A 26,239-nucleotide genomic window follows, 5' to 3' on the forward strand; every position below is an offset into this window, starting at 1 on the left:
CAGAGTAAAGAAAAAAATCGATAAAATGCGACTGCTTTATTATCTGGGTTAACGTGGGTTACAATCGTAGCGACGTCACTACGTACGCGCCTTCGAGGGAACATTTTACGAGGATTGTGCTCCACATAGTTTAATCTCTAAAGAGAACCTTATTTCACGTTTGCTTATCCTTGTTCCTTCGTCGCTTTACCGTACGTAATTATTAGCTTTAAATCAATTTCTAACTTTATTAAAAGCTATACTATTGCAAAAATTGGGTGGTTATGGCATAAGAGGTGAAAAGTGAGTGAAAGATAGACCGATCCATAATTGTTTTTTTTGTTCCGGCTACTATATGGCTTGGCAATGCTCAACTTCTTTTAACGTATATTTTTATAATACAACTTTCAATCTTTTAAATAAGTCTGGACGTAAAAGAATGATAAAAAAACGTGTGGATTATTGTATTGAAAGAACTTTTCTAAATGTATCTGAAATGCAATTGAACTTAATTGAATTTACTTGTATACAAAAATCACATTACTACACATTACTATATTCGACTTTACTTTCATCTTAATGTAGTACTATTTGATACGAAGCTTATGCAAAGTCAGAGGGGGAGAAAAGGGTGAGAGCACATTAAACGCAATAGGAAGTATACATCGAAAACGTATATGGGATATATGTTTCGTGTATTTGTATAGTCACGTCGAAGTATTATATTTTGCTCGTTTTCGTGTAAAAGTTGTAAAGATAAAACAGGAAAATCAAAAATATATATTTTTCAACTTTTATTTATTTTATCAAAGTTAAAAAGGGACAAGGGGATGTGAACATTGAAGGATATGTTATGTTGGGGGAATAATAAAAACATGAAATCGATAACAAATCACCGGGAGTATATCGATGTATAGCACTATTTACACTGTCGAAGCTTAATTAAGTTTGTTCAGTATAATATCCAGTTCATAGATAATAAATAAGTATATGTAGACTTTCATAATCTTGGGAAAATAATTTTTCTCTGCCATTGTTACATTATAATTCTTATACTCTCAATACGTAGGCACAATCCTCGATACGCGTTAAAACAAATAATAATAATAATAATAATAATAATAATAATAATAATAATAATAATAGTAACGTCATACCACTACGATAATTTTCAACGCTGGGTATATCTCCCGTAAATATTCACGCACACAGGTATGCAACGAAACGAAACATTAACAGACATTAAAGGTAATAATGTGTATGAAGTTTTTGCGCGACAGAAAGCGAGAGAATTAACCTACAAGATGCCGACGACACCGCAGGCCCAGCGATCGCCAGCATTACCGGTCTCTTGGGAGACCGTACTGTTGCCCTTGCCAAGATCGTCCTCCTGGGAGTGGACCACGAAAGCACGGCCCAAAATGCTGTTGGGCCCGCTCAGGGAGATCATCGTGTCGGTGATGTTGATCTGGGCCACACCCTCGGCGTTGGCCTTGATGTTGCCGAGGTCACCGACGTGGCGGACTGTCTCCTCGGGTGCGCCGTGCTTCACCTGTTGATTGTATGTTAACGAGTATTGTACTTTGAACTCTTTTGGTTAATGTGATCGAATCTTATTAAAGAAGGTTACTCATAGAGAGATACGTTTTTTGTTTGGGTAGAAACTCGGATATACCGGTAAGTAAAAACAGAGAAAGTTAAATAGAGTAAAATGTTCGTAACGAGGTTTCACCTTTTCAGGGTTGAAGTGCGGTCCGGCGGACTTGCAGCCTTGAGTCAAGTCACCTTTCGCGTGAACGTGGAAACCGTGGACACCATCCTTGTTGAGACCGCTGACGCTTCCGGTGATCGTCACCGGTCCGTTGGCCACGCTCTGAACGATTTTCAGTGTACCAATTACGTTCTTCTCTTTGAACGCTAGGTCCGGCGTTAATAGCACTGATGCAACTAATTCCTGTAGCCGATTAAAATTCATTGAGCATACAGTACACTGTTGGCGACTTATGCGAGAAAAATGTTAATTCATGAGAAAATTCCGGTCGGATTACTTCGATTACGCGTTGTACAAGCTGAGTTATCAGTTTTTAAAAAACTGTTTTTAATTTAAGATTCGCGAGTGTTATGTTCTCATAAGACGTTCGTTTTATTTATAGAGAAGAGCTGCAGAATTTCACATCGCTACTTACCTCAGCATAGGCGCTGGCAACAAGTCCTAAAATCAATAGAGCCGCTTTGCACATTTTGGCGAGTCTGAAACAGAAATTTGAAGAATCTTTATTTGAAAGTCTACAGGTGAATCAAAGAAATACATAATGATTCGTTAACGCGATTCATCGCTCGTAATTGAAAACATTTCCGCATATAATTTTCTGTATACGAAGCTCGACGATTGTTTGACTGACTATCGATTGAATGGTAATATAGAATGTCTGCTTCATAAAGGTTTCAGTGGAAATGAGTGGGCGAAAAGCAAAAAAATTCTTGAAAATAACGCACATCAGCCTCGAGGAAGTGACTATCAGCTTGAGGCAACGATCGATTATCGCAATAGATGCTGATGTTATGTAATTTCGATAACCGGATCGAGGAGGGAAGAGCAGAACGAGTTTTATTACGTCCCTTTTCGATTCGCATGTACGAGCTTACGCGTGTAAAGTTCGAGACAAATCGGTCTTTTTATGGGTGAAGGTGAACCTCGTCAGACTTTCACGCATAATTTTATAATACCGGAGTTTCGGCGTTTAAAAATCATAGCGCGGTATTTCGAGCTCTTCACGGTGTGCGAAGTAGGATCGATAATATTTGGATAAGAATTGTTATTCTTTTGTGTTTAGAGAACTCGTTTAGAACGAGTAAAAGTGTGTGATGCTTTAGGTTGAAATTAAGAAAGCTAGTTCAAATGATTTAAAAGACAAAACGTCACAAAGGCGTTTGTTAAAAACAGCAATATTAATAAATATCCGTTTCCGAATATCGAAAAAATAAGCTTAAATATACCTGAGAGACGAGTTGAAACGAGACGGGTGCGTAATGTGTCAACTGCACGGAAAGTGAAAGCGAGTCAGCGAGTCTGGAGCTCCGTAATAATATGATCGCGAGCACGAATCTGACTGACTGTGGATGCTGCGTCGTGTTCTGCTTATATTAGCCGAGACCGGCCTGCCCAACTGCGTCTCCCTCCGCCGTTGCCTCTTCTTACCCCCTCGCGAAACCGTTTCGAACGAATAAGCATCTCTCGTCTACTTTAACAAACCCGCAATCATCAACAGTAAATGTCAATTCCGTCACGTTGTGGGGAACTTCCTCGAACGTTCCACAAGCTCTTTTTCTGCGCGAAATTTCGGCGTTTACATTATTTATAAGCTATCGAATTAAATTGTTGGCTTCCTCAGATTGTGTGTTTTTATTTTTATTATTGAGCAGTGAATCGTCGTTAATATTGGCTTGCAATTTTTCATAATTGAAACATTTTTGTTTATTACAAGGAGAAATCAAGATTTTTTATTATTTTTTTAGTATATATAGTCAGCTTTGGATAAACTTATATAGGAAATCATCAATTTGAAAATGCCTGTACAGTTTTTCGCGATGTCTACACGACCAATTATAAAAATCCATGCATTTTATCATTTTTTTTTAATGAAAAAATAGAATGTTAAACGAACATGCATTTAAAAATACCAGCAAATTTTATATAATATAGTTTATGAATAATTGACGTATCTTCTTACTCTATGCAAACTTTTAATTTTTTTTTTAATTATCAGTCGATGATTATATCATTGTAACACTATACAGTTTATATGTATTATGCATACAAAGGATATCTTTGTTGATTTATTGTATTTGTATTCAGTAAAAATAATAGCGTATTTCAAAATTCTTAGTCCCTGAAAAATCACATGATAGTGTGATCTATCTGCTCTACATACTTTTATGCTCGAACGATTTACGGTCAAATAATGGCCTCGCGGAGCCTTTTAACGCATGATCAATATCCTTTAAATTTTTTAACCGAGGTTCACTATCATAAAAACATTGTAAATTTGATTCTATAGTATTATCTTTATAAAAAATGCATATTCCATAAAGTGTTTGTTTAAAGGTCTATATGTTTTAAACGTCGTTCACTATAAATGAATATGAATTTTGAGTAGTCACAGGAGCACAAACGTCAAATCGTGCAATCTTTCAATGCACGAAGCTTTCAAATCTTTCCACCAGTATAGTTCGGGTAAATTCCTATAGTGGTACAGGGAGGGGATTATTTTCGTGGGCCATTAGGTGGCGCGTGAGCATTAAATAGAGCCGGCAAAATTGAGTAGCATTCATACAAGGCACTCAGTGGCGACACGCACACGGAGGAGCGCTGATCTCGTCACATCATGCGGCGGGGATAATTACGCGAGCGATTGACGTGTCCTTTGTGTGGGTGAGTCCTGCAGCATGAAAGAAAGCCGGAAATTACATTTGCAAAGCTTCTGACTGAACTGGCAGGTCAACTTGAAAGTGACATTTATACCCGCGCAATTGCGACTTTGTCACCATGCTCGCGCGCGCTCTTCTTCTGTGCGACGCATACCACAATGATGGGTCTTGTGGTCGATTAAAACAACAATCCTAGACGAATCGTTTACTAACTTGTTATTTGTTCTCCTATGGAATTTGTTTTATTAAGATTCCCAGACGCTGTAAGTACATTTGCAAATGTCAATCTCGTTGTAAGTACTTTTGTGTAAGCTTGTGGTCGATAATCTCGCGACGCTCCAGAAGCTGCGCGATCGTTTTCTCGTCGACGCTTGCGCAATCGACCGTTTATAAAAGCATTGCTCGTTTTAGAATTTCAAGCAATTTCGATAGCAGGTATAAAATGATTTTAAAATGAATTCATGTTTGCATCTTTGTAACTTGCATAAATGATGAGACGTTAGCGAAAATCAGCATGAGCGGCCCAAGCAGGCCTCAAAAGGCAGTTTTGGGATAGGTATAGGTGACATACTGCTGTATAATATGCACTGAAGTGCGCAGATTTATATGGGGGAACTGGGAAAGAAACTGCGCGCCACCTATTATTGCGATCGGAGACACAGAGAGTTTAAGCGTCGAGCGAAAGCCCAGTCCAACATTACACTATTGTGATGCACCGCAGTTTATACGTAATTCGCATAGATCGAAATTAAGTGCAGATCGCAACAAATTCTAACAAAAAGCGCTAAACCAGAATCTATGAGTTTTTAGTACTGACATGAACTTATTACTTAGGCAAAAATTATGGATTAATTTTCACGTTATGATGAGGTTAATAATAACTATTCACACAATTATCCATTCACGGTATACGTGATGCCAACAGTGCATTGCTGCAACATGATGCAATTGAACTTTCAAGTCAATTCACAATTATTTTCATTAACTGTACAGAACTAGTCTTGGTTATGTTTATGTAGTATCTAGGTCAGTGATACAATAATTTATTCAATTATTGAAGAAGTACAATTGCGTCCTAATTAATATTTTTATTCAATTGTCTAAAAGTAATAAAAATAATCAAATCAACATTTTATGTTAGACTCTTTATACAATCGTACGAAATTCTGTACATTTTAAATAAGAAGAGTGATATTAAAGTTTTTTATATAAAAATCCATAGCATATTTGGTAAAAAAGAGATCTAAAAATATTCGAAACATTTCTTGTCATACTCACGAAAGTCGAAGTTCAATGACACCGTTTTTCTTCTACTGCACGCCACAACACTGTTGTACCAAAGTCAGTCGATTGCACAAGTCTGTCACGCCTTATAACTTCGTCTCGAATATTCACATGCACACGGTGGAAACCCACGAGTATTGAAAAAAGAGCAAAACTCCGGTGCGGTACATCCACGTCGAACCGACGGTTTAAAAAAATGGCACACACGTCTCGTTGGCGAAAAGAAACTGAAAGCCAGGCGCAGGTAACTTTTCGTTATAAAACGATGCGATAGCTCCGGGCAGGTAACATACCTGAGCGTAGAGAGGCCTTCTTACCTCTTATGCCCCTCCTTCTACTTTTTAGCGACGCCTCGGCAATACTGTATCAAGGTCACACATGCTGTCGCGCAGACAGATGTGGAGTCACTGCGACTGAATCTCGCTTTATGCTCTCATCTGATGACTCTCTTGATTATTTTTATAACTGCGTGTATTCCAAGCGCTTTGTGGAAACTTGAGTTATAGTTTAAAAGTTACAGATGCAGTGGTCGAACTGTAGATTTAAATGACCGGTAGTCTGATTAACAACTTTTAAAAATAGCGCACCGAGTCTCGAAGTGATTGATTTTCAAGGCTACTAAATAGATTGGAAGGTTGCGGCCTAAATTTTAATGTGAGACATACTACGTGTGTTGAGATGAGAAAGGTACGAGTTTGAAAAGAGCAAATATGCGCTAACGAGGTGTTCAAACAATGTGTATAATGCTAAAGCGGCTGACCTTGATTCTAAAATATCTTTGGTGAATCACTTTACCGAAATTAGTTAACTTAGGCAAAATACTATGATTTTAAAAATAAACTTGTTAAATCAGCGAACGCAATCGCTGATTTACAATCGATATCAATCCCATCACTATAAGGACTCCACGTTTGTTTTATCTCTGTACGTGTCGATAGTCTCGCAACTCGTCGAGTACATTGTTTTCCGGAAATCGCGCAAAATAAACATTTATCGAAGCCGTTAATTTCCAGACGATTTTCTCGACAGTATATATAAATGTTTATTCAAGTATAACTTTATCTGACGTTCACGCATTCAAGGAATTTAATCGTGGGGTTTTACAAGAGAAAACTCTTGAAGGAAAAGGCAGAGGTACGCGCAAGCGGCAATTCATGTTAAAGGTCATTTGTTGTGCGTAATCATATAAGAACATCGCAATTCGCAGAGGAAATCATTAGATACTTTTGATATCTAATTAATAAATAAGGCACTTTTACACTCTCAAGGATTGTTCCACTATTGTATTCTGTGTATTGCAATGCAAATATTTTCACTTCTTATCGCTGCAAGATTGTTCATGATGGTATTTATTGAGTTTTTGTGGCTAAATAATAAGTGTTTATATTTTTAATCAATTTGTAAAGAAATGTTTCAATTACATAATATTGATAATTATGAAGATGTATATAATCTGGTAACTTATGTATGCGTGAATAAATATGTCCCTTCCGTTGGAATATTGTATTGTTTTTTGAATGATAAAACCATTATCTTATCTATGTTAAATAAATCAATTGACGAATATAGAATGTTTAGATTGTTTTCTGTATCGAAATCATTTTGTACAGTCGACGTTTCTTAGCATCAAAGCTTCGATAATTTAAATCCACTCGATGTATTCAAAGTTCATCACATTTATTGTTAATCTTCAAGAACTTCCAGCTACTATTTCATCGCGTTTTATAGATATTTTATTAACTTGTTTAACTTCTGCAAATAGCTTCAGTTGTGAAGGAAAAAAGTTAGCATCATCATTACCTTATTTCTAATAATACATACCCGATATTATCTGCATTAAAAGTGTTTCTATTTGAATGAACTGAGTTTTTATTGGAAGCTAACTGTTATTTAATATGTAAACAATACAAGCGATTAATTCTATTTAAATTTGTTGCACTTAGCAATCCGCAAGCCGAGTCTAGATATAGCGATGTACCACCTATGCAAAAACTTTCTCGTAATTATACATTATCACACGTGCGAAAAAATCTTTCCCGCAAAGATCAGGAAGACCTTATTATTGACCAATTCGCACTCGCTCATCTCATCAGACTCGATTCCCCATACTCTGCAGTTTTTTCCGCGCAATCATCGCGAGTGCTAGGCAAAATCCGTCATCCAGCCGATATTAGCTCGTCTAAAATGCGGATGTAACGCGCGCGCGCGAGTCTATTTTCCAAACTCGTTGCATCGATCAGAACTGGTTCTCCGGATCTCTCCTCTCCCCGTCCCTCACTATACTCGAGAAAGACATCCTCAATTCCGACTTGTCGCGTCGCGAGTGAAAAAAATCGCGAAAAACGCGCCGAGAGGATGCACGCTTTACGACGCGTGCTTCGCACAGCGCACAGGTAGACATTAGCGTTTTGCGGGGTCGTGCGCCGTCGGGGAGAAAAATGAGCCGCAGGTTGTTGCACTTCTCGGGCCGCACCTCTGTCACTCGCGTTTGCTCTTCGTCGCGGGCTTATGTGCGAGAGGCACGTTAATGACTCGTTACGCGTACGCTCCTTTATCCGGATGAGCCGAGCCGGCTTTGAATGTGTGATTAGCAAAAAGCGCTCATGGCTGTATTATTCTTGTGACGATTCGATCGATTATGCTGTCTGCTGCTTATTTGTTGTTTTTTTTTATCATATCATCAGTTTTGACAGAAACGTAGAATGACATTTGAAAAAAATCTATACCTCCGGTTTCGATTCACTTAGTAAATTGAAAAAGCACAAACATTCAGATGTTATCGCGGGAAAAAAGAAGCGCGATGAATTTTTCAACAATAGCTTGACAGATCGAGGCTACAGATAAAAAAGCAAAACGTACGCAGAAGCCACATGCAAATGCCTCTAATTAAGGATAATCAGCGGTTCTCGACTGCGGAGGAAAGGCTATAATGCGCGCACACATCTGCGCCGCGAGATAGAAACGTATAAGACTACGCTTCTTATACCACAACTCTATGGTTAAACGAGTCGACTTTTTGCCATCAGCTATAGCCAGAATAAGCCTACTGCATCAGGTGTCGCGCATACCGGCGTCAATCTCTTCCCGTCCACATAACGCGCTCTGTCCCCCGGAGGCTTTCACTCGCGTGCAGTCTCGCGCTTCGGAAAAAGTAAAACCAGCCTCGCGGCTACCTCTATATAAATCGGGAAAAGGCGCAGGTATAAGTGCAAGTGCAGTCGACGTTCGTTCTCCGCGTATAAACAGACACACACGAGAGATTCATCTCTCCCACCTCGCGATCTTCCAAGGTCCTATAGGCGCTACTTCTTCATCCGCTGTGGTGCGTGGATAGGTCCTTTCGAGAGTGTGAGAGAGAGAGAGAGAGAGAGAGAGAGAGAGAGAGAGAGAGAGAGAGAGAGAGAGAGAGAGACTAGATGCCCGTTGCAGGCTCGCGCGTATATTTACGCGTAAAGGCGCGTAACGCCTCGCAGTTACCTGGCGAACCTCCTCGAGAGAGAGGATTACGTAAGGCCGTTCCTTCAAAGAGACACTCACACACGTACATCCGTACCGCGAGTCATTTTCTTCTCTCTCACGGCACATTAGTATTGGCGCGAGCTTCTCGACGGCCGCGTACACATCCAGTCGTCGTTCGGTTATTATGCCAAAGGACTTCGTTGTAATAGGCCTGTTTTCTCTTTAATATATTCGAGTTAGTGTGACATCGGTTGCTCGAAATCGCGAGGATAAACAACGAACATGAGGTCGGCGATAAAGTTCGTTTTGGGGCTGCTTCTGGTCTGCGGAGCCTGTGCCGGTCCTGTGGACGATAGCAAGCCGATTAGTGACAGGACACTGTTTATCAGAAGCTTGCCGGGTTATCCCGGTGGAAGGAGCAATGTTTACGAGGTTTACATGGAACCTTATTTGTTTGTGAGCACCTGTTTTTAGTTACTTGACGACCTTTTTTTTTATATTTTGTTTGTGTTCGAGCGCGAAAGATATACGCTTTTCGCGCTTGGATACGTAGTCGTAAATTATGGATTTTTCTTTATATTTGCTTTTGAATATCTGTATACGCACAAGTGAGTGTTTTGTCTGAATAACTTTCGATTAAACGAGGATAAAAAAAGAAACTAATGATTTTTGTACATTTTACAGTGTAGAAATATTTATGTTAATTTCAGTGTGTAACTCTAACATAAAAAACGTTAAAAATACTAACATAATGATGAAACATTGGATTGTAAACACGATTTTTTGGTACTGAGCTGCTTCAAAACATGAAAAAAGATTAATCATTAATTTTTTTGTTTCTAGTTTTTGTCGATGAACTTTTCTGTGGAACGTTTGTTATAAACTCGAGGAACTCGCGCGTGTATGCATAATCCATAACTAATGCAGTATGCAGTTTTACTTTCACCACTTTCTACTGTACAATTGTAGAATATTCTTTTGTTTTTTATTTGTCTTTAAATTGCTGGCACCGCGACACAATAGCATTATTCAACATTTACAAATTCATAAATTTATATTTTAAACAAGTAGCTGCGCCTTACACAAAAGAAGTATTTTAATTCAGCCGGTAATCGATTACTTGGCGTTCCAGGAAATATTTGGACAGGGTTTAGCTTCTTATACGTGGATTTTTGCTATGCTTCATGAAAACGCGGATTAGTGAAATTTTATTATGTGGCAGTTCATACAAGAAGTTAAATGAGCAGTGGGCGGGTTGCTTCAAAATCATTTGGGCACTAAATGTCGCGCATTCATGAATATATTATGAAATATTTAGCCTCTCAAGCATTATAATCGTAAATGATTTATGACTACGTTAATCAATTTAAATCTTCGAATCAGTTCCATTGAAATTCTTAATTTTAATATATGGTGTCTGCGGAATTTTCTATCTAAAGTATTATAGGCATTGCAGTCTCTGCAGGATGTGTAAACCGTATGTTTCGTTTTTTTAAACAACGCGCATCCAACAAAATGCTGAGCCTGTCAGGAGCTGTAATAAATCATTCTTTTTGAAAAAAAGTGGATAAGATAGGATTAGTGAATTTGAAAAAAAAACAGCGTCACGTTGTTGAATAATAACTATTACCTCGGTATCATAATAAAAAATTTAAAAAAAAAGGATAAACATCGTACAAAGTTTTCAAATTTCGAAGTAACTCTAACAATTCTCCGCTGCGAAGCTCTGCGTTTCATGTAAAAGAATCGCCGTTTAGAAAAAGCCATCCCATCTAATACGCAAGACTGAATTCCAGGCCATTGGTTTGAAAGCGATGGTGGAACTGAAAGCCCTCGACGGAAATGGCAATCCCGTAGACGGTCCCCGGGGCACTCTAACCCTGGAGCAGCTCCCCAACGGCGTTCGAATTTACGGAACGATTTCTGGATTAACCAAAGGCCTTCACGGCTTCCACGTCCACGAGAAGGGAGACCTGACGAAGGGCTGCGCCTCCGCCGGTCCTCATTTCAACCCTTACTTGGTACGAGCAAAACAAATCCATAACCTTATCAGCTTAGAATTAGGGCCAGAGATTTCCGACTGATTACATGCCCCCCTTGATACTCGATGACAATAATGATCGCTGCTCTACTGCGAGCAGGTTAATCACGGAGCACCGAACGACCCGCTGCGCCACGTCGGTGACCTGGGCAACATCGAGGCCGGCGAGGACGGTATCGCCCAGATCGACGGCGTCGACCACTACCTCACGCTGACGGGCGTGCGCGGGGCGATCGGCAGGACCGTCGTCGTGCACGAGAAACAAGACGACCTCGGCCGCGGCGGCAACGAGGAGAGCGCCAAAACTGGATCGGCAGGCGCGAGACTCGCCTGTGGCGTCGTTGGCTTCATCTGAGAGACCTACTTTTGTTTCTTCCTTTTTTCTGTACTCACCTCCGCGTAACCCTTGAACTCACTTTGTTTTTGTACTTAGTCGTACTCGTCGAGGATTCGTAGCTGTGCAAACGTCGTGCGGACGTCAGCGGACGTTCGATTGGTTTTTATTCATAGAGAATATGCGCTTCGTTGTATGCCAAATTTATTATTTATAGAGAGAAAGATGAGCGTTGTTTTTTACAGGATTTTATAGTGTAACAACAAACCTTAGCCGATGTACAATAAAATTAAACGAGGATAAACGTAAACGAGATGTACTGCTTATTTCGCCTCAGAATTTTCCGTCGTACACCCTTTCCATGAATATTCACGCGCTTTTCGGATGCGTCAGTTAGATCTCGTCCTTATCGAATATTCATTCGGGAAAACCCGACCTCGCATCGAGCGAATATTTTCCTCGTCGAGTATACAAATCGTTAACAGCTTATTTACGCATCATCAGTCGAAACGCCGATTCGAATATTCATTCCCCGTAAAACGAGACGTAAAAATCAATGCTTCTCGAGTGCTTATAACTCATAGAGAGAGAGTGAGCCAGAGGTCGCGTGTCCAGCAGCGAAGCAAGTCTCATTTAAAATCCCACGCGAGCCTCTTAGAATAGACGGCATTACACGTACTTACGTATACACGGCATATGTAAGAATACACAGATGGGGCCGGAGCTATAGCGTATGCTTTTGGCACATAAACGCTCTCTTACCTTGACGAACGATCAACATGGGCGAGAAAGAAATCGATATCGCGCGATGACGAGCGACGCGAATATACTCCTCGGACTCACGCGATATATTCACTGCGGCTGCTCTATGTATTATACGAATTTTTTTCCACGCGTATACGGTATGCCCTCTGCTCTCGCAGATGTTTATTTAACGCGTAATTATTCGTGCGTGACGCACGAAGGACCGACAGCTCCGTTGTCGAAACATAATTGCCGATTTTCGTCGAGATACCGATGTTCTGAAATCGGTTTTTAACGACCGTTGCCTACAATCGAAGATAAAACTCCCTTTTCGTTTCTATTTTTTTGTTTTGTTCTGTATTCAAAAACTTTTTCCTATACACACACATCAACCAAAATCGTCATCCCCGTCATCGTCGTCGAAGCAGCCGTCGCCTCCGGAAGGGTGATCGGTAAGTTGTTCCGTCAGGCAACCGGCGCACATCTCCTCGAGCGCTACGCGAACCTTCTGCACGAGTTCGGGCGACGATCTTCGTCTGCCTCGAGGCACATCCGGTCGATGCTGCAACGGCTGCTCGCGACGTAGTTGCGCTGCGTTATTGTCGTACGGCAAGTGCGGCCCGACGAACTGATACCCTGCGGACATTGAACCGACGACGTTGAGTAACGATCGGCCTGTGTGTGGGTAGTGTTATAAGTATACATTAGACTGAAGAGATCTAGAGCATCGCGCTGGACGGCTGTAGGCACTGCGCCTGAGTGTGCACACTATAGGGGATCGATTGATGTGGCGAGAATGTGTGCACGGGGGAGAGATAAAAATACGAATGAGCTTTTGATTGCAGGCTGGGTTTTTTCTGGATATGGAAACTGTCATTTCGCCAATTTTAGAGTTATGTTTCTGCCGTTGCGATTATTTAATGGAAGTTTCATTAAGATCTTTTTTAACTCGATAAGCATACGCTCCCGGCGTTATCGACGATTAACCGGTCGGCGTATAATTTTTTGTCTTTTACCGATTTTTTCCCTTCCATCATCGTTCGCGACTTGAAAAGCTTCGATTTCTCGGTAATTTTTTTCGGAAATCTACTCCGACGCGATAATCAAGCAATTTTTTTCAGTAACACACAACGGACTCGCGTGTGACGACGACGATTGTAAAAAATGTAGCCTATATAATACGCCACACGAGGGTGTTTTTCGTTTCGAATGTAGGCCACGTGGAATGTACACACACAATGCTCGGGGATTTATCTGTGAAAGCGATCGGGAATTCATGGAAGCACACGTTACAGCGCGAAAATCGATGGAATATGTAGGCTGTAATGAAATAGCGCTACGTTTAGGGTTAAACTTGTTATACGTAGATGTTTTAATATAATTCATCGGAGCGTATGAAAGCACACGTGGTTCGCACCTTGTCGATCGTCCGCGTCATTGTCGGCCAAGTGTCCTAAAATTTCCGCGAAATCCTCGTCGACGTTCCAGTCGAGTCTCCCGCATCTTCTGAAGAAAGTGAAGCAACTGGTAATGGCTCGTCTCGTCCGTCTCCACATAATCAGTAGCGAACATCTTGCTTCTATTGTGCTTCCTTAATTTAGGCTCGAAATTATTTTATGTCCAAACTATTGTTCATCAGTGTCTACATTTCACCAGAAATTTCGATTCAGTTTATTAGCCGAAAAAGGGTTATGTCCATCAATACAACGAACTTAGTCGTTTATCTCAAGGCTATATACATCTTTCTCGCAACAAAGTTCGAAAAGAATAAGTCGACGTATGGGCTGGCTTTTTCGCGCGGACAGATTTATAGACGATCCGTATAATCGCGTACGAGGAATTGGCGGCTATTATTTACAGCCTCAATCGCTAAAAGATTGTCAGTTGTACATCACCTGAGCGTCTCTCGCGTAAGCAAAAAAAAAAAAAACGACATAATTACTCACGCATGTGCGAGTGTGTGTCGCGGCTTGCGAAATAAAGGAATAAAGGACGCGCGCGGACTCTTTCGCTTTCTTGACTTGCAATAAATCGGTTACGTGTGTACGCACTAATATAGGTACTAATAGCGTTACGCAAGTTGAATAGTAAGGATTTAATAGGAGGGGATTGAATGATGCGAAATGTGAATATTATTTTGTTATTGGTTATTATTATATTTTTATGTAGGTGAAGATTTGTGAAAGTGAAGGAAATATAAGAAATTATTACCTTTTCATGAGATAGTTGATGCGCAAGTAAATTTTAAAATGGAATCATAAGTTATTTAGTGTCTTTTAACAAAGCGCGATCTTTTAAATTTTTAAATTTGAAGCGTGTAGGATTATGCGTCTGGGATGACGATGCCGAGAGTCCTACTCTCTCGAGGATGGGGTCCAGGATGAATAAAGGCCACCAGCTTCCTCTGGAATAACACTTTCTTTTATTAGAATATCCCGTTAGATCAACTGTCTCGAACGTTATGCGGCTCGCAGGCCGCGACATGCGCTCGTTCGTTCTCTCTCCCTCTCTCTAGCCAACATGGCCGACATCCCCACTCCTGGCTTACGCAGGGCTGCCAAGGGAGCTCCCCACACACTCCCCCCCGAGATTCTTGCTGATCAACTTGCAAGCTCTGCACCAGAAGGGTTGAGACCCAAGAATCGCATGAACATATATACATTGGTTGCTTACAACTGTTAATACAAGAGTATAAAAATACAAACGCTGCTTATGAACTGAATCGCAAAGCTAAGCTTGCGCTTTGGTATCGGACGAGAATCTTATTTTTTTGGCAGGATAAGTTTTGAGTACCGGACTAGGGACAGGTGGCTGATTGCCCTTCGAACTGTCGTTGGATACTCCTCCTGAATCGACTAAATTTTCCGCTATAAAGAATGCGGGCTTTAAAAGCTCTACTGAAACGGTACGAGGGGCACCGTTGACCTCGATTTTGAATACACGATCGGATTCGCGAGACAGAATCTTATATGGACCTGAGTAAGGTCGTTCGAGAGACTTCTTGGCCATGTTCCGCATGTGAACATGGGTGCAATTGTGAAGCTCTTTAAAATAGAAGATGCGTTTTTTGTAGTGATGTGCGACTGGTATGGGACGAACTAGGCGCATGTGCTCACGGAACTCCTCTACAAAGATTTGCGGATCGGGCGTAATGTCTTCCGGAATGAAGAATTCGCCAGGTAACCGTAGCGTGGTACCGTACAGGAATTCGGCCGGAGAAGCCTCGGTGTCGGCTCTCACATGGCAACGTAAGCCTAATAGAACAGTGGAGAGAGTTCTGAGCCAGTCGTCATCTTTGTGACACATCAATGCAGCTTTCAACGTGCGATGCCACCGTTCGATCATGCCGTTAGCGGCTGGGTGGTACGCGGTGGTGCGAATGCGCTCACAACCGATCAAGGATAATAATGCAGTAAAGAGTCTCGACTCAAATTGTGCTCCTTGATCCGAAGTGATGACCTTGGGTGCGCCGAAACGCGACACCCATGTGTCAAAGAATGCGCGAGCTACGGTCTGGGCTGAGGTTTCCTGAAGGGGAACAGCTTCAACCCACCTAGAGAAACGATCGATCATGGTTAGCAAATATTGGTAACCGTCGCGCACCGGTAACGGCCCAACGATATCGATATGAACGTGGTCAAAGCGGCCGTCCGGAGCAACAAAATGCTCAGGAAACGTTTTAACATGCCTGGAGATTTTGGATTGCTGACAGGCAAGACAATTTTTGCACCATGCAGCAATGTCGCGATGCATGTTTGGCCATACATATCGTTGTCGGATGAGACGATCAGACACCTTGGGACCAGGGTGAGCGGTATTGTGGAAAAATTCGAACACTGATCTACGCAAAGATTGAGGTACATACGGACGCAGGCTTTCGCCAGTCAATTCACAGTAAATGACTGTGTGTTCTGGACCAAGCTGGAGACGCTTAAGAGTAAGAGGGTAGTTCGGAGACTCACAAATCTCTTTTAGCTGTTGATCCGCTTCCTGTTTGGCTGCTAAATCGGCCAGGTCGAATTCTAGGGGGAAACGAATGGTTTCTACCCTAGAGAGAGCATCCGCCACTACGTTGTCTGAACCTTTAACGTGTTCAATGCGGGTAGTGAACTGAGAAATGTATCCTAACTGGCGCAAGCGACGCGGAGGAGCTTTCTCGTTGTTTTGTACAAGGGCGTAGATGAGTGGCTTGTGATCGGTAAGAATTGCGAAGTCACAGCCCTCAACAATGTAAGAAAAATATTTCACTGCTTCAAACATTGCAGTGAGTTCCCTGTCGTAGGTGCTGTACAACTGCTGAGCTGGGGTAAATTTTTGAGAAAAGAAAGCTAAAGGTTCCCACTCGTTCGAGAGTGATTTCTGTTCTAGCACGGCGCCCATCGCTACGTCAGAAGCATCTGTCACGAGGCGAAGCTCTGCACCACAGCGAGGATGTACAAGCAAGGAAGCATTGGCAAAATCAGATTTGATTTGCTCGAAGGCTTTGCTGGTTTCTGCAGTCCATTCGATTGGACGCTTGTCATTTTTGCGTGACTCGCGAAAGTAGGCATTAAGAGGGACTTGGGCCTCAGCCGCATGAGGGAGGTTGCGGTGATAAAAGTTCACCATGCCGAGAAAGCGACGCAGCTCAACTACAGTGTTGGGTTTGGGAAAGTTCAACACCGCTTTGACCTTCTCCTGAGTAGGACGAATGCCTTGCGAGTTGATTGAATATCCTAAAAATACAAGTTCCTCAACAACAAATGTACACTTATCGACATTAATGCGCAAACTAAATTTGTTTAAACGTTCGAACACTATACGCAAGTGTTCGAAGTGTTCTTCTACGGATTCTGAGGCGATCAGGATATCGTCAATATAGATGAATACAAATTTCAGATCTCCTAACACTCTGTTGATGTACCTTTGGAAAGTTTGGCTGGCATTGCGCAGACCAAAGGTCATGTACATGAATTCAAATAAACCGAAGGGCGTGATAATCGCAGTCTTTTCAATGTCTTCGGGGCGATAGGAATCTGATTGAAAGCTTTTAAGAGATCTAGCGAAGAAAAAATTTTCTTTCCATGCAACTCACTGGTACAATCGTATAAGTGCGCTGTAGGGTATTTGTCAGGGACGGTCTGTGCGTTTAGAGCACAGTACACGCCACAAGGACGATAAGATCCATCTTTTTTTAAGGCCATGTGTAACTGGCTAGCGTACGGACCGCTGCCAGGCCTACAGATGCCGGCATCCTGCCAGGCTTTGAATTGAGCTTTCGCTGCTCTGAGCTTTTCCGCGGAAAGTCGACGTGGACGCTCAGAGACAGGAGGGCCTGTGGTATAGATGTGGTGAACAATGTCCGGTTTGAACTGGGGATCATGCGGACCTGAGCCAGTTATTTTCGGAAACTGGGCTAACAGCTGAGCGCATTTGGAGCTGGAAGCTACCGAATGGATTCCGAGAACTGGAACTATTTTGATTAAACCTACGGATGATAGTGACGTAACCGAGTCAACGAGACGACGGTTGCGAATATCTACAGTTAAACCGTAGTGGTATAAAATGTCAGCCCCGATGATCGCATGAGGCACGGACGCGATAACAAAATTCCACGAGATGGGACGGTTTAGACCTAAATCTAGCAATAGGAACGTTTCCCCAAATGTGTCAATAGTCGTGTCATTGGCCGCATAAAGCTTGCGGGATGAGGGTTTTGAATTGACTTTGTAACTGGCTGGCAGAACAGAGATTTCTGCACCCGAATCTATAAGAAACCTGCGACCTGATTTTAGGTCCTTAAGGGTGAGACGTTTCGAACCGGAGGAACCATCCCCTGACGTCTCAGCAAGGAAAGGTTCATTTAGTTTTTTGAAGCCCACTTAGAGTACTCTGTACACCACTTCTTGCATGAAGTGGGACTGTCTGGATACTTTCTGTGTGCAAAACACAGTCCTGATGAATGTCGAGAACTGGAACGCGAACGTGAAGGACGTTTGAATTCGCCTGAATTGGAACCTGATCGATCCTCACCTTTGGAAGCTTTAAACGAGTTTTCTAGCTTTCCTAATCTAGTGGAAACTTTGTCGAAGGAGTCAGCAAGGCGCTTGACTTCTGAAGCTAACGACGCGATGTCTGAGTTGACATTGACCGCCGACAAGCGAGAATCGGACGGTGAGTTCTCAACAATTTTGTCTGCCAAGGTCGCTAATTTGTTGAGATCGCTGATGTCGGACGCGAGAACGATTGCTCTGTGGTTGGGCTGAAGCTGTTCAAGAAAGACAGATCTGATAATTGCGTCATCGCATTTGGCGCCGTCGTCTAAGCTTCTGAGCCTGTTTAAAATGAGTGATGGTTTGCCATCATTAAGGACTTGGCCTTTGAGAAGCCTACGGAGCTTGCTCTCTGCCGAGGCCGCAAAGGAAGAAACTAATCTCTGTTTAATCTGCGTGTAAACGTCAGGAGGTTGGGGATCTGTGAGAGCAATGTCTCTAATGGCAGTCATTGCCTCATGATCTAACGCTGCGATAATGTGATCTGCTTTGGTTCCCTCAACCGTTATGTGCGCGTGACGAAACGAGGCTTCCACCTGTGTAAACCACATGGCTGGATCCGCCTTAATAAACACCGGGAGTTTTGGAGTACGGTACGCCTCAACACGACCGGGTGCCTGGTTCGCAGCAGCCCTGGCCGCATCAAGCTCTGCCTGCAGGCGATCTGCTCTTTCCTCTGATGATTCCGGCATTTTATGGATTGCTACCTATATACGTCGCAGTACGTAGTACAAATTGACCTACTGCACGCACGCAGGCGTATCACAAATGTGAGAAAAGCTAACTTAAAACTAGAACTAACCTTAAATTTACGATCAACGTGCGCAGACGAGATCGTGAACAAGAACGCACGCCCGGTTACAAATTCTTAAAATTAAAACGCCGCTGCGTGAAATTTGCGATGGTTGGGGAACCGCTACTCTAATTAAATTCCGCGAAGAGTGAGCGCTGAGCGCAACCCGCGCGAGCACGCGCCTAACAGCTGCAACCCGTGATGCACGAGCGCCGCGCCTGAACACCGCAACCCGTGAGACGCGAGCGCCACGAGAAAACCGCGCGCTAAAATCCAAGATGGCCGCCCAATTCTCGGAAGCGAACCAAATTCAATTTGAATGAATTCTTGGAATCGAACTTAAAGCTAACACTGAGATACCTTGCGAGAATGCGCTGAAAGCCGCTAACGATGCTTGAAGACTCGTGGATGATGTCCAGGTCGAACTGCTGCGAGATGTGCGCCGCCGACCGACGAGAAGTAGCTGGTAGTGATGCTGCAGGAGATGGCTGCGAGGCAGTCGCCTTGAGAGGCTGACCGCGGCTAAAAAGCCGCTAACGATGATCGGCGAAGCCGGAGAATGCGGTCGCCAGGAGAGGCTGACCGCGGCTTATGATGCCGCTGAAGAGCTGGACGATGATGCTGCACAGGCGGTCGCCTCTAGGCTGACCGCGGCAAGGACGCCGACGAGACGCTGCACTACGTTGCTGCAGGGGCGGTCGCCTTGAAAGGCTGACCGCGGCGTGAACGCCGTTGACGAGGAAGAGCTCGAAGACTGGATAAGGCGGTCGCCTGAGAGGCTGACCGCGGCAACAAGGCCGCTGAAGAAAATGATGAACACGGCAGCGGTGCACGGCGATCGCCTAGCCAGGCTGACCGCGGCAAGAAAGCCGCCGGCGTGGATGATGCAATTCCGGAAAAAGCGGTGCTCCTGGAGACGGCGGGGCGAGAGTCCACTCGCTCGTCTTCTTGAAGTCGGGGTCACCAATGTAGGATTATGCGTCTGGGATGACGATGCCGAGAGTCCTACTCTCTCGAGGATGGGGTCCAGGATGAATAAAGGCCACCAGCTTCCTCTGGAATAACACTTTCTTTTATTAGAATATCCCGTTAGATCAACTGTCTCGAACGTTATGCGGCTCGCAGGCCGCGACATGCGCTCGTTCGTTCTCTCTCCCTCTCTCTAGCCAACATGGCCGACATCCCCACTCCTGGCTTACGCAGGGCTGCCAAGGGAGCTCCCCACAAGCGAAAGACTGCTAGCGACACCTTGCGGGGATCAGAATAATCGGCGAGCATAAACAGATGCCGCGCTGACTCGGCCGGTAAAACACTTTTCCCGCCGGTTTATTATAGTGCGCGATTCACGTCCGAATCAACATCCTCCGAGTTTTAGGATTTGTTTATAATTAAACATGGTTGAATCGAAAGAAACCGAGGCTATGGAAGTCGACGCCGAGCCGTCTACGAGTGGAACAGCTGAGGTCGCCAAGAAAGCAGTGAAAACTTCGAATGTTCCATGGTAAGCTCCGAGATTCTGTTTTGAGGTTATATTATTGTATATTTGAATGTTGACACTGATGAGCTACAACCAAATCAGTTGTTTTTTTACAATTGCTTAACGCTAATTCATTTATTTCTTGTATATCGCAAACAGGATAGAGAAGTATCGACCACAAGTGTTCACTGACATTGTTGGAAATGAGGATACGGTTGAAAGATTGTCCATATTTGCACAGCATGGAAATGCACCGAATCTTATTATCGCTGGCCCACCTGGAGTGGGTAAGACAACTACGATACTGTGCTTTGCCAGGATTCTCCTGGGCCCTTCGTTCAAGGATGCCGTCTTGGAGCTGAATGCTTCCAATGAAAGAGGAATAGACGTTGTTAGGAACAAAATCAAAATGTTTGCTCAAAAGAAGGTAAGAGTCTCACATTCAAAACAATGATATTTTATGAAATATGTGAATTATTTTGCATAACTTGAATCTTCTTTCTCTGCCAGGTAAATCTAGCTCCTGGAAAGCACAAAATCATTATACTTGATGAAGCAGACAGTATGACGGATGGTGCTCAGCAAGCTTTGCGTCGTACAATGGAGATCTACAGTAGTACAACAAGGTTCGCACTAGCTTGTAATAACAGTGAGAAGATTATTGAGCCCATACAGTCCCGATGTGCCATGATTCGATATGGAAAACTGTCAGATGCCCAAGTTCTTGCTAAAGTAATAGATGTGTGCCAAAAAGAAAATGTAAGAATGTATAAATATGTTATAATTTGGATTATCATTGTGTTCTATAAATAATCTTTGACATTCTAATAACTTTGATTAATTAGGTTTCTTATACAGATGATGGTTTGGAAGCAATTGTATTCACAGCCCAAGGTGATATGCGTCAGGCACTTAACAATTTGCAGTCAACGGTCAATGGTTTTAACCATGTGAATGGCAAAAATGTCTTTAAAGTGTGTGATGAACCTCATCCATTACTGGTTAAAAACATGCTTGAAATTTGTACTCAAGGAGAAATTTCCAAAGCATATGAAGTAAGCCCCTTTAAATTAATGGTAAAAACTTATACACTTTCGTTTTTCCGAAAGTAATTGAACTTATTTTTTCATCAATATTTTCAGATACTCAAGCACTTGTGGCATATGGGATATTCTCCTGAGGACTTGATTAGTACCATATTCAGAGTTGCTAAAAATTTGACCATCGATGAGTATTTGAAGCTTGAATTTATTAAAGTAAGACACTGTTCATTTGGTAAAGATACTTATTTGCAGTATAACATTTTACGTAAACTTACTAATAAAATTGATTTTAGGAAATCGGACTTACGCACATGGGAATCGTAAACGGAGTCAGTAGTCTTCTACAGTTGAACAGTCTTATTGCTAGATTATGTCGCGTATCCTACAAAAAAGCTGGTTAGGATTAATTGGACACAGATTCTGATCGAAAATTATTTTATTGAGATCCATGTTAAATACACGATTTTTCATCATTTTATATTACACTAAAAATGATATGTAATAAGAGCCGTTCGATATGACAGCATTGCGTTATTTTTGTAAAATATATACTATTTATAATTTTTTTAAAGGGAGCTTAATTTTTATTACAGCAACCCTTGGAAGTCTGAGTAAAATATATCTCACCTACTTATCTATATAATATATGAAGAGTATGTTATAAGTTTAAAACTTACATTTGAATTTAATGTACTTAGCTTAGCAAAATTTTTAAGTTTTGTACAATAATTATTCGCAGTAAGCAAATTTATTTTTTCTATAAAATATTGCTAAAATTTTTATAAATATACGTGTAGTATAAAAATATTCAATTTATAAATATGGATATGGATACATTGCATTTATCTTACACGTCTAAAATACAGTAGAAATTTCACGAATATGATTAATACTATTTACATGATAAATATTGCAAAATTATTGCATAGAGTATGTTGATGTAGTAGAATAATGTCAAAAAAATACAGTCGGATACGATTTTACATTACTAAAATGGACTAGCACACTTCTTCAGTGCATTAGATAGTCACTTGAAATACTTTTTAATGCGTCAGTAGAACAGTAGAGGAGTTTAACAACCCTTGGTTAAAGATCTTTTTGAATCATGATCGTAATCAGTTTGCCATATAGATTCAAAATTTAATTGCACTCTAGAAAATATTCAATTTTCAAAAATATTTTCCTGTTGGATATCTCATGGATTATTGGTTCGACATTAACATTTTATGTTATTTTAGTCGCTTCTATGCGTAGTTTAATCTGAATACGTATAAGTATTCTTTAAATCTTCTCGAAATGCAATCTTTTCATTTTTACCAGAAAACCCTTCGTTTGATTGCATTATTACACTAAGCGTCCCAGAATACTTTAACATTCCTCATATTCGATTGCAAGCGGTGCACACAACTTTCTCTATAATATATACACGCTTAAAATCAGTCCCATTAGTTACACTGTCAATACACAGAGTCTACCGAATGCATATTAAAAAGCACCAAAGTCGCAAAGAAGTAATGATAAAATATTTCATCTCGACCTAACTATATACAAATTAAAAAACTTCCCCCTTCAGAGCCAAAGCGCTTATTTGCAGAGATGCTCCGAAGCTAAATTAAAAGCAGTAGCGAGTAGAGAGGCTTCAAATATTCCAGACAGTGGAAAAAGCTCCAACGGCAGTGGCCTAAACCGCCGTCGACTTTAACCGTCAGCACCACTTCTCCATGGAGAGTTGAGTAAGGTGAGGTCTGGGCTTGGGCGACGGCCATCTCAGTGCGCTTTGACACGACTCGGCTCTCGATGGTGTCCTCGGGGGTGGCTGCGGTGCCTCCTGTTGCTGGGACTCGTTAACCGGAGGATCGCCTCTGTAGTTGCGCTTCGTCGGTTTCTTCGACGGCGTGTACATGTCCTGATGGTGATGGTGATGATACTGGTGATGATGGTGGTTGCTGCTCGACGTCGTGGGTGGCGCGCTCTCGACCGATTGAAGACTTGCCGCTCGATGGAGAGACAGACGCAGGGGCTTTTTCGGAGGGGCCGGCCGACTCTTGTTGCTGCTGCTACTGTATTCTTGAGAGCTGTAGGCTGTCGTGGAGGCCTCGGAGTGCTCCGAAGCTCGGGATTGGTTGTCCTGGAAGATTGATGATGTCGGTTAGACGTTTTACAGAGCAGTGCATGGGGGAAATCAATTTTAGACGAAAAAGTCGTGTGAAGCGCGTTGTAGGCGATTTTAAATATACGTTTGAATTGAATTGTTTTTCAATTCAAACGCACCTGCACAGTTTGTTATGAATATGCAGTGAAACTTTTTAAAAAATCACGAATCTAAAATCAGTTACCGTATAAAACGAAGATAAATTTAGTGATCACTGCTGGAAAAGAATCTATTATGCAGCCGTCCACGTCAATATCACAAAGGCTTTGAATAATGTCCCGAAATTTGTCACGAAGGCACTTCCGCTTCTCAACGTCAGTCCGTCACAAAGAAGCCTCTAAATCTCATCCGACACATCGACACACGCAGTGAGATCTAATCAAAGCCCTCGCAGTATGCGACGTCCCCCCTCCATCTCATTATGCCTCTACACATATATACCTGCATCCTGTAATACGTGGGCTCAGAGTCGAACTCGAGCATCTGCTGCTGCTTACTGCGGCTGCTCTTCTGTTGCTGCTGTTGCATCTGCCGTCTCGGTGAGGACGAGTTCATCATCGATGAATTGTGAAGCTGGTAGTGCTGCTGCTGTTGCATTAGGTCGAGGCTGGCCGTCGATTTGGCCAGATGTTGGTGCTGGAGTTTTCCACTGCTGTGTCTTCCGCTTCTCGAGGTTCTCGGCTGGGACAGTGCCTCCGTCGAGGAGTAATCGCTGTGACGACCGGACATCGCTTTTACATTTGGAAGGCTCTGTCGCGTGTCCGGGGAACCTTTCAAGGTCAGGCCAGGACCCATACTGGAGATCAGGGCTGTCACCTGGGGCCCCTTTTGAAAGACCTGCAAAAACATTCAGAGACGTTATTTCTCGTTAGATGATTATATGCATGCGACGGATTTAATCCGAGGGGTATTTTATGTAGAGCGAGCTGGATAATAAAAGAGAAAAAAAAGTCTCTGCCGCGCGCGGCGGACATCAAAGAAAAACGAAATTCATCAAGATAAAAGCAGTTCAGGACGCCCGTAAGTATAAACGCTGCGGCTTTAGCGCCGGATATTTTCCGACCCAGTTCTTGTGTACCATTTCATAAAAGTATCTTCACGACCCGGTGGAAAAAAAAACGTCAAATACACATACACATATATTTGTTCTGTAGATTCGAAAAATTTAATCCCAGTATCAACGATTGATTCTTTTATCGCAAGCGATATTATAACCCGAAGCGAGAAGCTATCGCCGGTTAAATTCATTTCAAAATATCTCCTCTTCCAATAAGTTTACGATCACCATAAAACACACGCGCTGTTACTCCTTGAGATCAAAGTGGACGTAATACGTTATGATGTCGAACAACATAACAGCCGCAATAGTATAAACTCTCTTGAAAGTGTTCATAAAAGTCCGCATAAACAGCTCCGTCAAGCCGCGTATGTCCTATCGAAAACTGACGAACCTGAAGGTGATCCTTTCTGGCGGGTGGCGACTCGATGACGGCTGTGGTGCTGCTGTCGACGGGCATCTCCGTCCTCGGGGCCAGCAGATCGCGAACCTGTTCCTCGAGATAGCTGATGCGGTGAGTCAAACGAAGGTTGTCCGATCGCAAAGTCCGCAGGGCTGCCAGAGACTCGTTCTTGCGGAGGACCACGATCTGAGCGGCGTCTGGAGCTACTGCTAAGAGACGCGCCAAATCGCTGCGACCTGCGCCGACTACTAGTTTGCCGTTCACTTCGAGGATTCTGTAAGAATGATTTTTTGTTACTTATACAGTATGATTTTTTTATTGAAATTGATATCCATTAGCACGAGTACGTCTCGTTAGTGTATCGCGTGATGATAGCCGCGGCACGTTGTAAATAGTTCACGAATGCAAAAACGCAACCGGAAGCCGTACGCGTTTTGGATATTAGCTTAATTATTCAAACGTGCCTTTGTACGTCAATTATTAATAAAACTTTATGTTCGAGAGCGAGACGAATAACAGATCTCGTTGATTAGATAAAGTGAATAATTGATCTGTACCTCTATGATGCCGATGGATCTCTTTCGTTATTTACTTAAAATATAATGAACAATTTCAACTACATTATTTGCTGCGTATGTTATTTGACATTTACCGAGCCAAAGACTTCATTGGCAATTCAATAGACAAAAGTTACGATCGAAACTCGGTCAAGAGCAGCAGCTTCATCTTCAATGGGCTTTGATTCGCGCTTGAAACTCGATGCGCGTATATACTGCACATAAAAGAAGAAACACGCTGGGAATTTTGCTTCATCCATTGTTGACCTACTTATTGTAATTGTAGTATTTCCAAACGAAGTACCTTCAATTTTCCGATATTCCCGAGCAAAAGCTCTTTATTTCGCCTCTTCTCTCTGGCAACTGCTTCGCTTATATTTCGAATTTCCGGAATAATAAACTTGGTTAACTGAAACTGTATACCTTTCAGCTAATTAAGCTAATTAATTTTCTCGT

General features: G+C 42.3%; 4 protein-coding genes across 11 annotated transcripts in view; 2 read left to right on the plus strand and 2 right to left on the minus strand.

The window, feature by feature from the left end:
• Positions 1-758: 758 nt before the first annotated feature.
• Positions 759-6,097, minus strand: LOC100113681 (superoxide dismutase [Cu-Zn] 4A). Of its 3 annotated transcripts, XM_016989504.3 has the most exons (5): positions 6,009-6,097; positions 5,686-5,918; positions 2,166-2,229; positions 1,712-1,933; positions 759-1,531 (listed from the first exon to the last, which is right to left on the minus strand). In XM_016989504.3, the coding sequence occupies exons 3-5, from the start codon at positions 2,217-2,219 to the stop codon at positions 1,277-1,279; spliced, it is 531 nt and encodes a 176-aa protein (XP_016844993.1). In that variant the 5' UTR covers positions 2,220-2,229; positions 5,686-5,918; positions 6,009-6,097; the 3' UTR covers positions 759-1,276. The 3 variants fall into 3 exon arrangements, with proteins under 3 accessions (XP_016844993.1, XP_016844992.1, XP_016844991.1); XM_016989503.3 differs by lacking the exons at positions 5,686-5,918; positions 6,009-6,097 and adding an exon at positions 2,977-3,220; XM_016989502.3 differs by lacking the exons at positions 5,686-5,918; positions 6,009-6,097 and adding an exon at positions 2,977-3,115 and having other exon boundaries at positions 2,166-2,235.
• A 2,085-nt stretch (positions 6,098-8,182) lies between these two features.
• On the plus strand, positions 8,183-11,835 carry LOC103317967 (superoxide dismutase [Cu-Zn]). 3 transcript variants are annotated; one of them, XM_031931744.1, is made up of 3 exons: positions 8,183-8,188; positions 10,963-11,171; positions 11,292-11,835. In XM_031931744.1, exons 2-3 carry the CDS (start codon positions 10,965-10,967, stop codon positions 11,544-11,546), a joined length of 462 nt encoding a protein of 153 aa, XP_031787604.1. In that variant the 5' UTR covers positions 8,183-8,188; positions 10,963-10,964; the 3' UTR covers positions 11,547-11,835. The 3 variants fall into 3 exon arrangements, with proteins under 3 accessions (XP_031787604.1, XP_008216841.1, XP_008216840.1); XM_008218619.3 differs by lacking the exon at positions 8,183-8,188 and adding an exon at positions 9,142-9,582 and having other exon boundaries at positions 10,947-11,171; XM_008218618.3 differs by lacking the exon at positions 8,183-8,188 and adding an exon at positions 9,143-9,606 and having other exon boundaries at positions 10,947-11,171.
• An 8,561-nt stretch (positions 11,836-20,396) lies between these two features.
• LOC100123962 (replication factor C subunit 2) lies at positions 20,397-22,231 on the plus strand. Its single transcript, XM_001607697.6, has 6 exons — positions 20,397-20,595; positions 20,731-20,998; positions 21,082-21,330; positions 21,417-21,626; positions 21,714-21,827; positions 21,908-22,231. The coding sequence occupies exons 1-6, from the start codon at positions 20,489-20,491 to the stop codon at positions 22,013-22,015; spliced, it is 1,056 nt and encodes a 351-aa protein (XP_001607747.1). The 5' UTR covers positions 20,397-20,488; the 3' UTR covers positions 22,016-22,231.
• Positions 22,232-22,522: 291 nt separating this feature from the next.
• The window catches only part of LOC100123965, a 33,592-nt gene continuing 29,875 nt past the window's right edge, over positions 22,523-26,239 (minus strand). For 3 of the 4 annotated variants that reach the window (XM_031931729.2, XM_016990017.3, XM_031931730.2), the window contains 3 exons: positions 25,218-25,500; positions 24,208-24,603; positions 22,577-23,742 (listed from right to left, as the gene is read on the minus strand). In XM_031931729.2, coding sequence (XP_031787589.1) covers positions 23,320-23,742; positions 24,208-24,603; positions 25,218-25,500 — 1,102 coding nt within the window. In that variant the 3' untranslated portion in view covers positions 22,577-23,319. Of the gene's footprint in view, positions 23,743-24,207; positions 24,604-25,217; positions 25,501-26,239 lie in introns of all 4 variants that reach the window. The other variant, XM_031931728.2, reaches the window with a different exon arrangement.

Source organism: Nasonia vitripennis, chromosome 5, assembly GCF_009193385.2.
Source record: "Nasonia vitripennis strain AsymCx chromosome 5, Nvit_psr_1.1, whole genome shotgun sequence".
Lineage (NCBI taxonomy): Eukaryota > Metazoa > Arthropoda > Insecta > Hymenoptera > Pteromalidae > Nasonia > Nasonia vitripennis.

What these genes read in the sequence shown, in the direction of transcription:
- LOC100123962 (XM_001607697.6), top strand. Translation starts at nt 20,489, where the DNA reads ATGGTTGAATCGAAAGAAACCGAGGCTATGGAAGTCGACGCCGAGCCG. An exon ending in AAAACTTCGAATGTTCCATG is followed by an intron (nt 20,596 to 20,730) that starts GTAAGCTCCGAG and finishes TATCGCAAACAG; the next exon opens with GATAGAGAAGTATCGACCAC. An exon ending in AAATGTTTGCTCAAAAGAAG is followed by an intron (nt 20,999 to 21,081) that starts GTAAGAGTCTCA and finishes TTTCTCTGCCAG; the next exon opens with GTAAATCTAGCTCCTGGAAA.
- LOC100113681 (XM_016989504.3), bottom strand. Translation starts at nt 2,219, where the DNA reads ATGTGCAAAGCGGCTCTATTGATTTTAGGACTTGTTGCCAGCGCCTAT. An exon ending in TTGCCAGCGCCTATGCTGAG is followed by an intron (nt 1,934 to 2,165) that starts GTAAGTAGCGAT and finishes AATCGGCTACAG; the next exon opens with GAATTAGTTGCATCAGTGCT. An exon ending in CGCACTTCAACCCTGAAAAG is followed by an intron (nt 1,532 to 1,711) that starts GTGAAACCTCGT and finishes TACAATCAACAG; the next exon opens with GTGAAGCACGGCGCACCCGA.
- LOC103317967 (XM_008218618.3), top strand. Translation starts at nt 9,433, where the DNA reads ATGAGGTCGGCGATAAAGTTCGTTTTGGGGCTGCTTCTGGTCTGCGGA. An exon ending in ACATGGAACCTTATTTGTTT is followed by an intron (nt 9,607 to 10,946) that starts GTGAGCACCTGT and finishes ACTGAATTCCAG; the next exon opens with GCCATTGGTTTGAAAGCGAT. An exon ending in CTCATTTCAACCCTTACTTG is followed by an intron (nt 11,172 to 11,291) that starts GTACGAGCAAAA and finishes TACTGCGAGCAG; the next exon opens with GTTAATCACGGAGCACCGAA.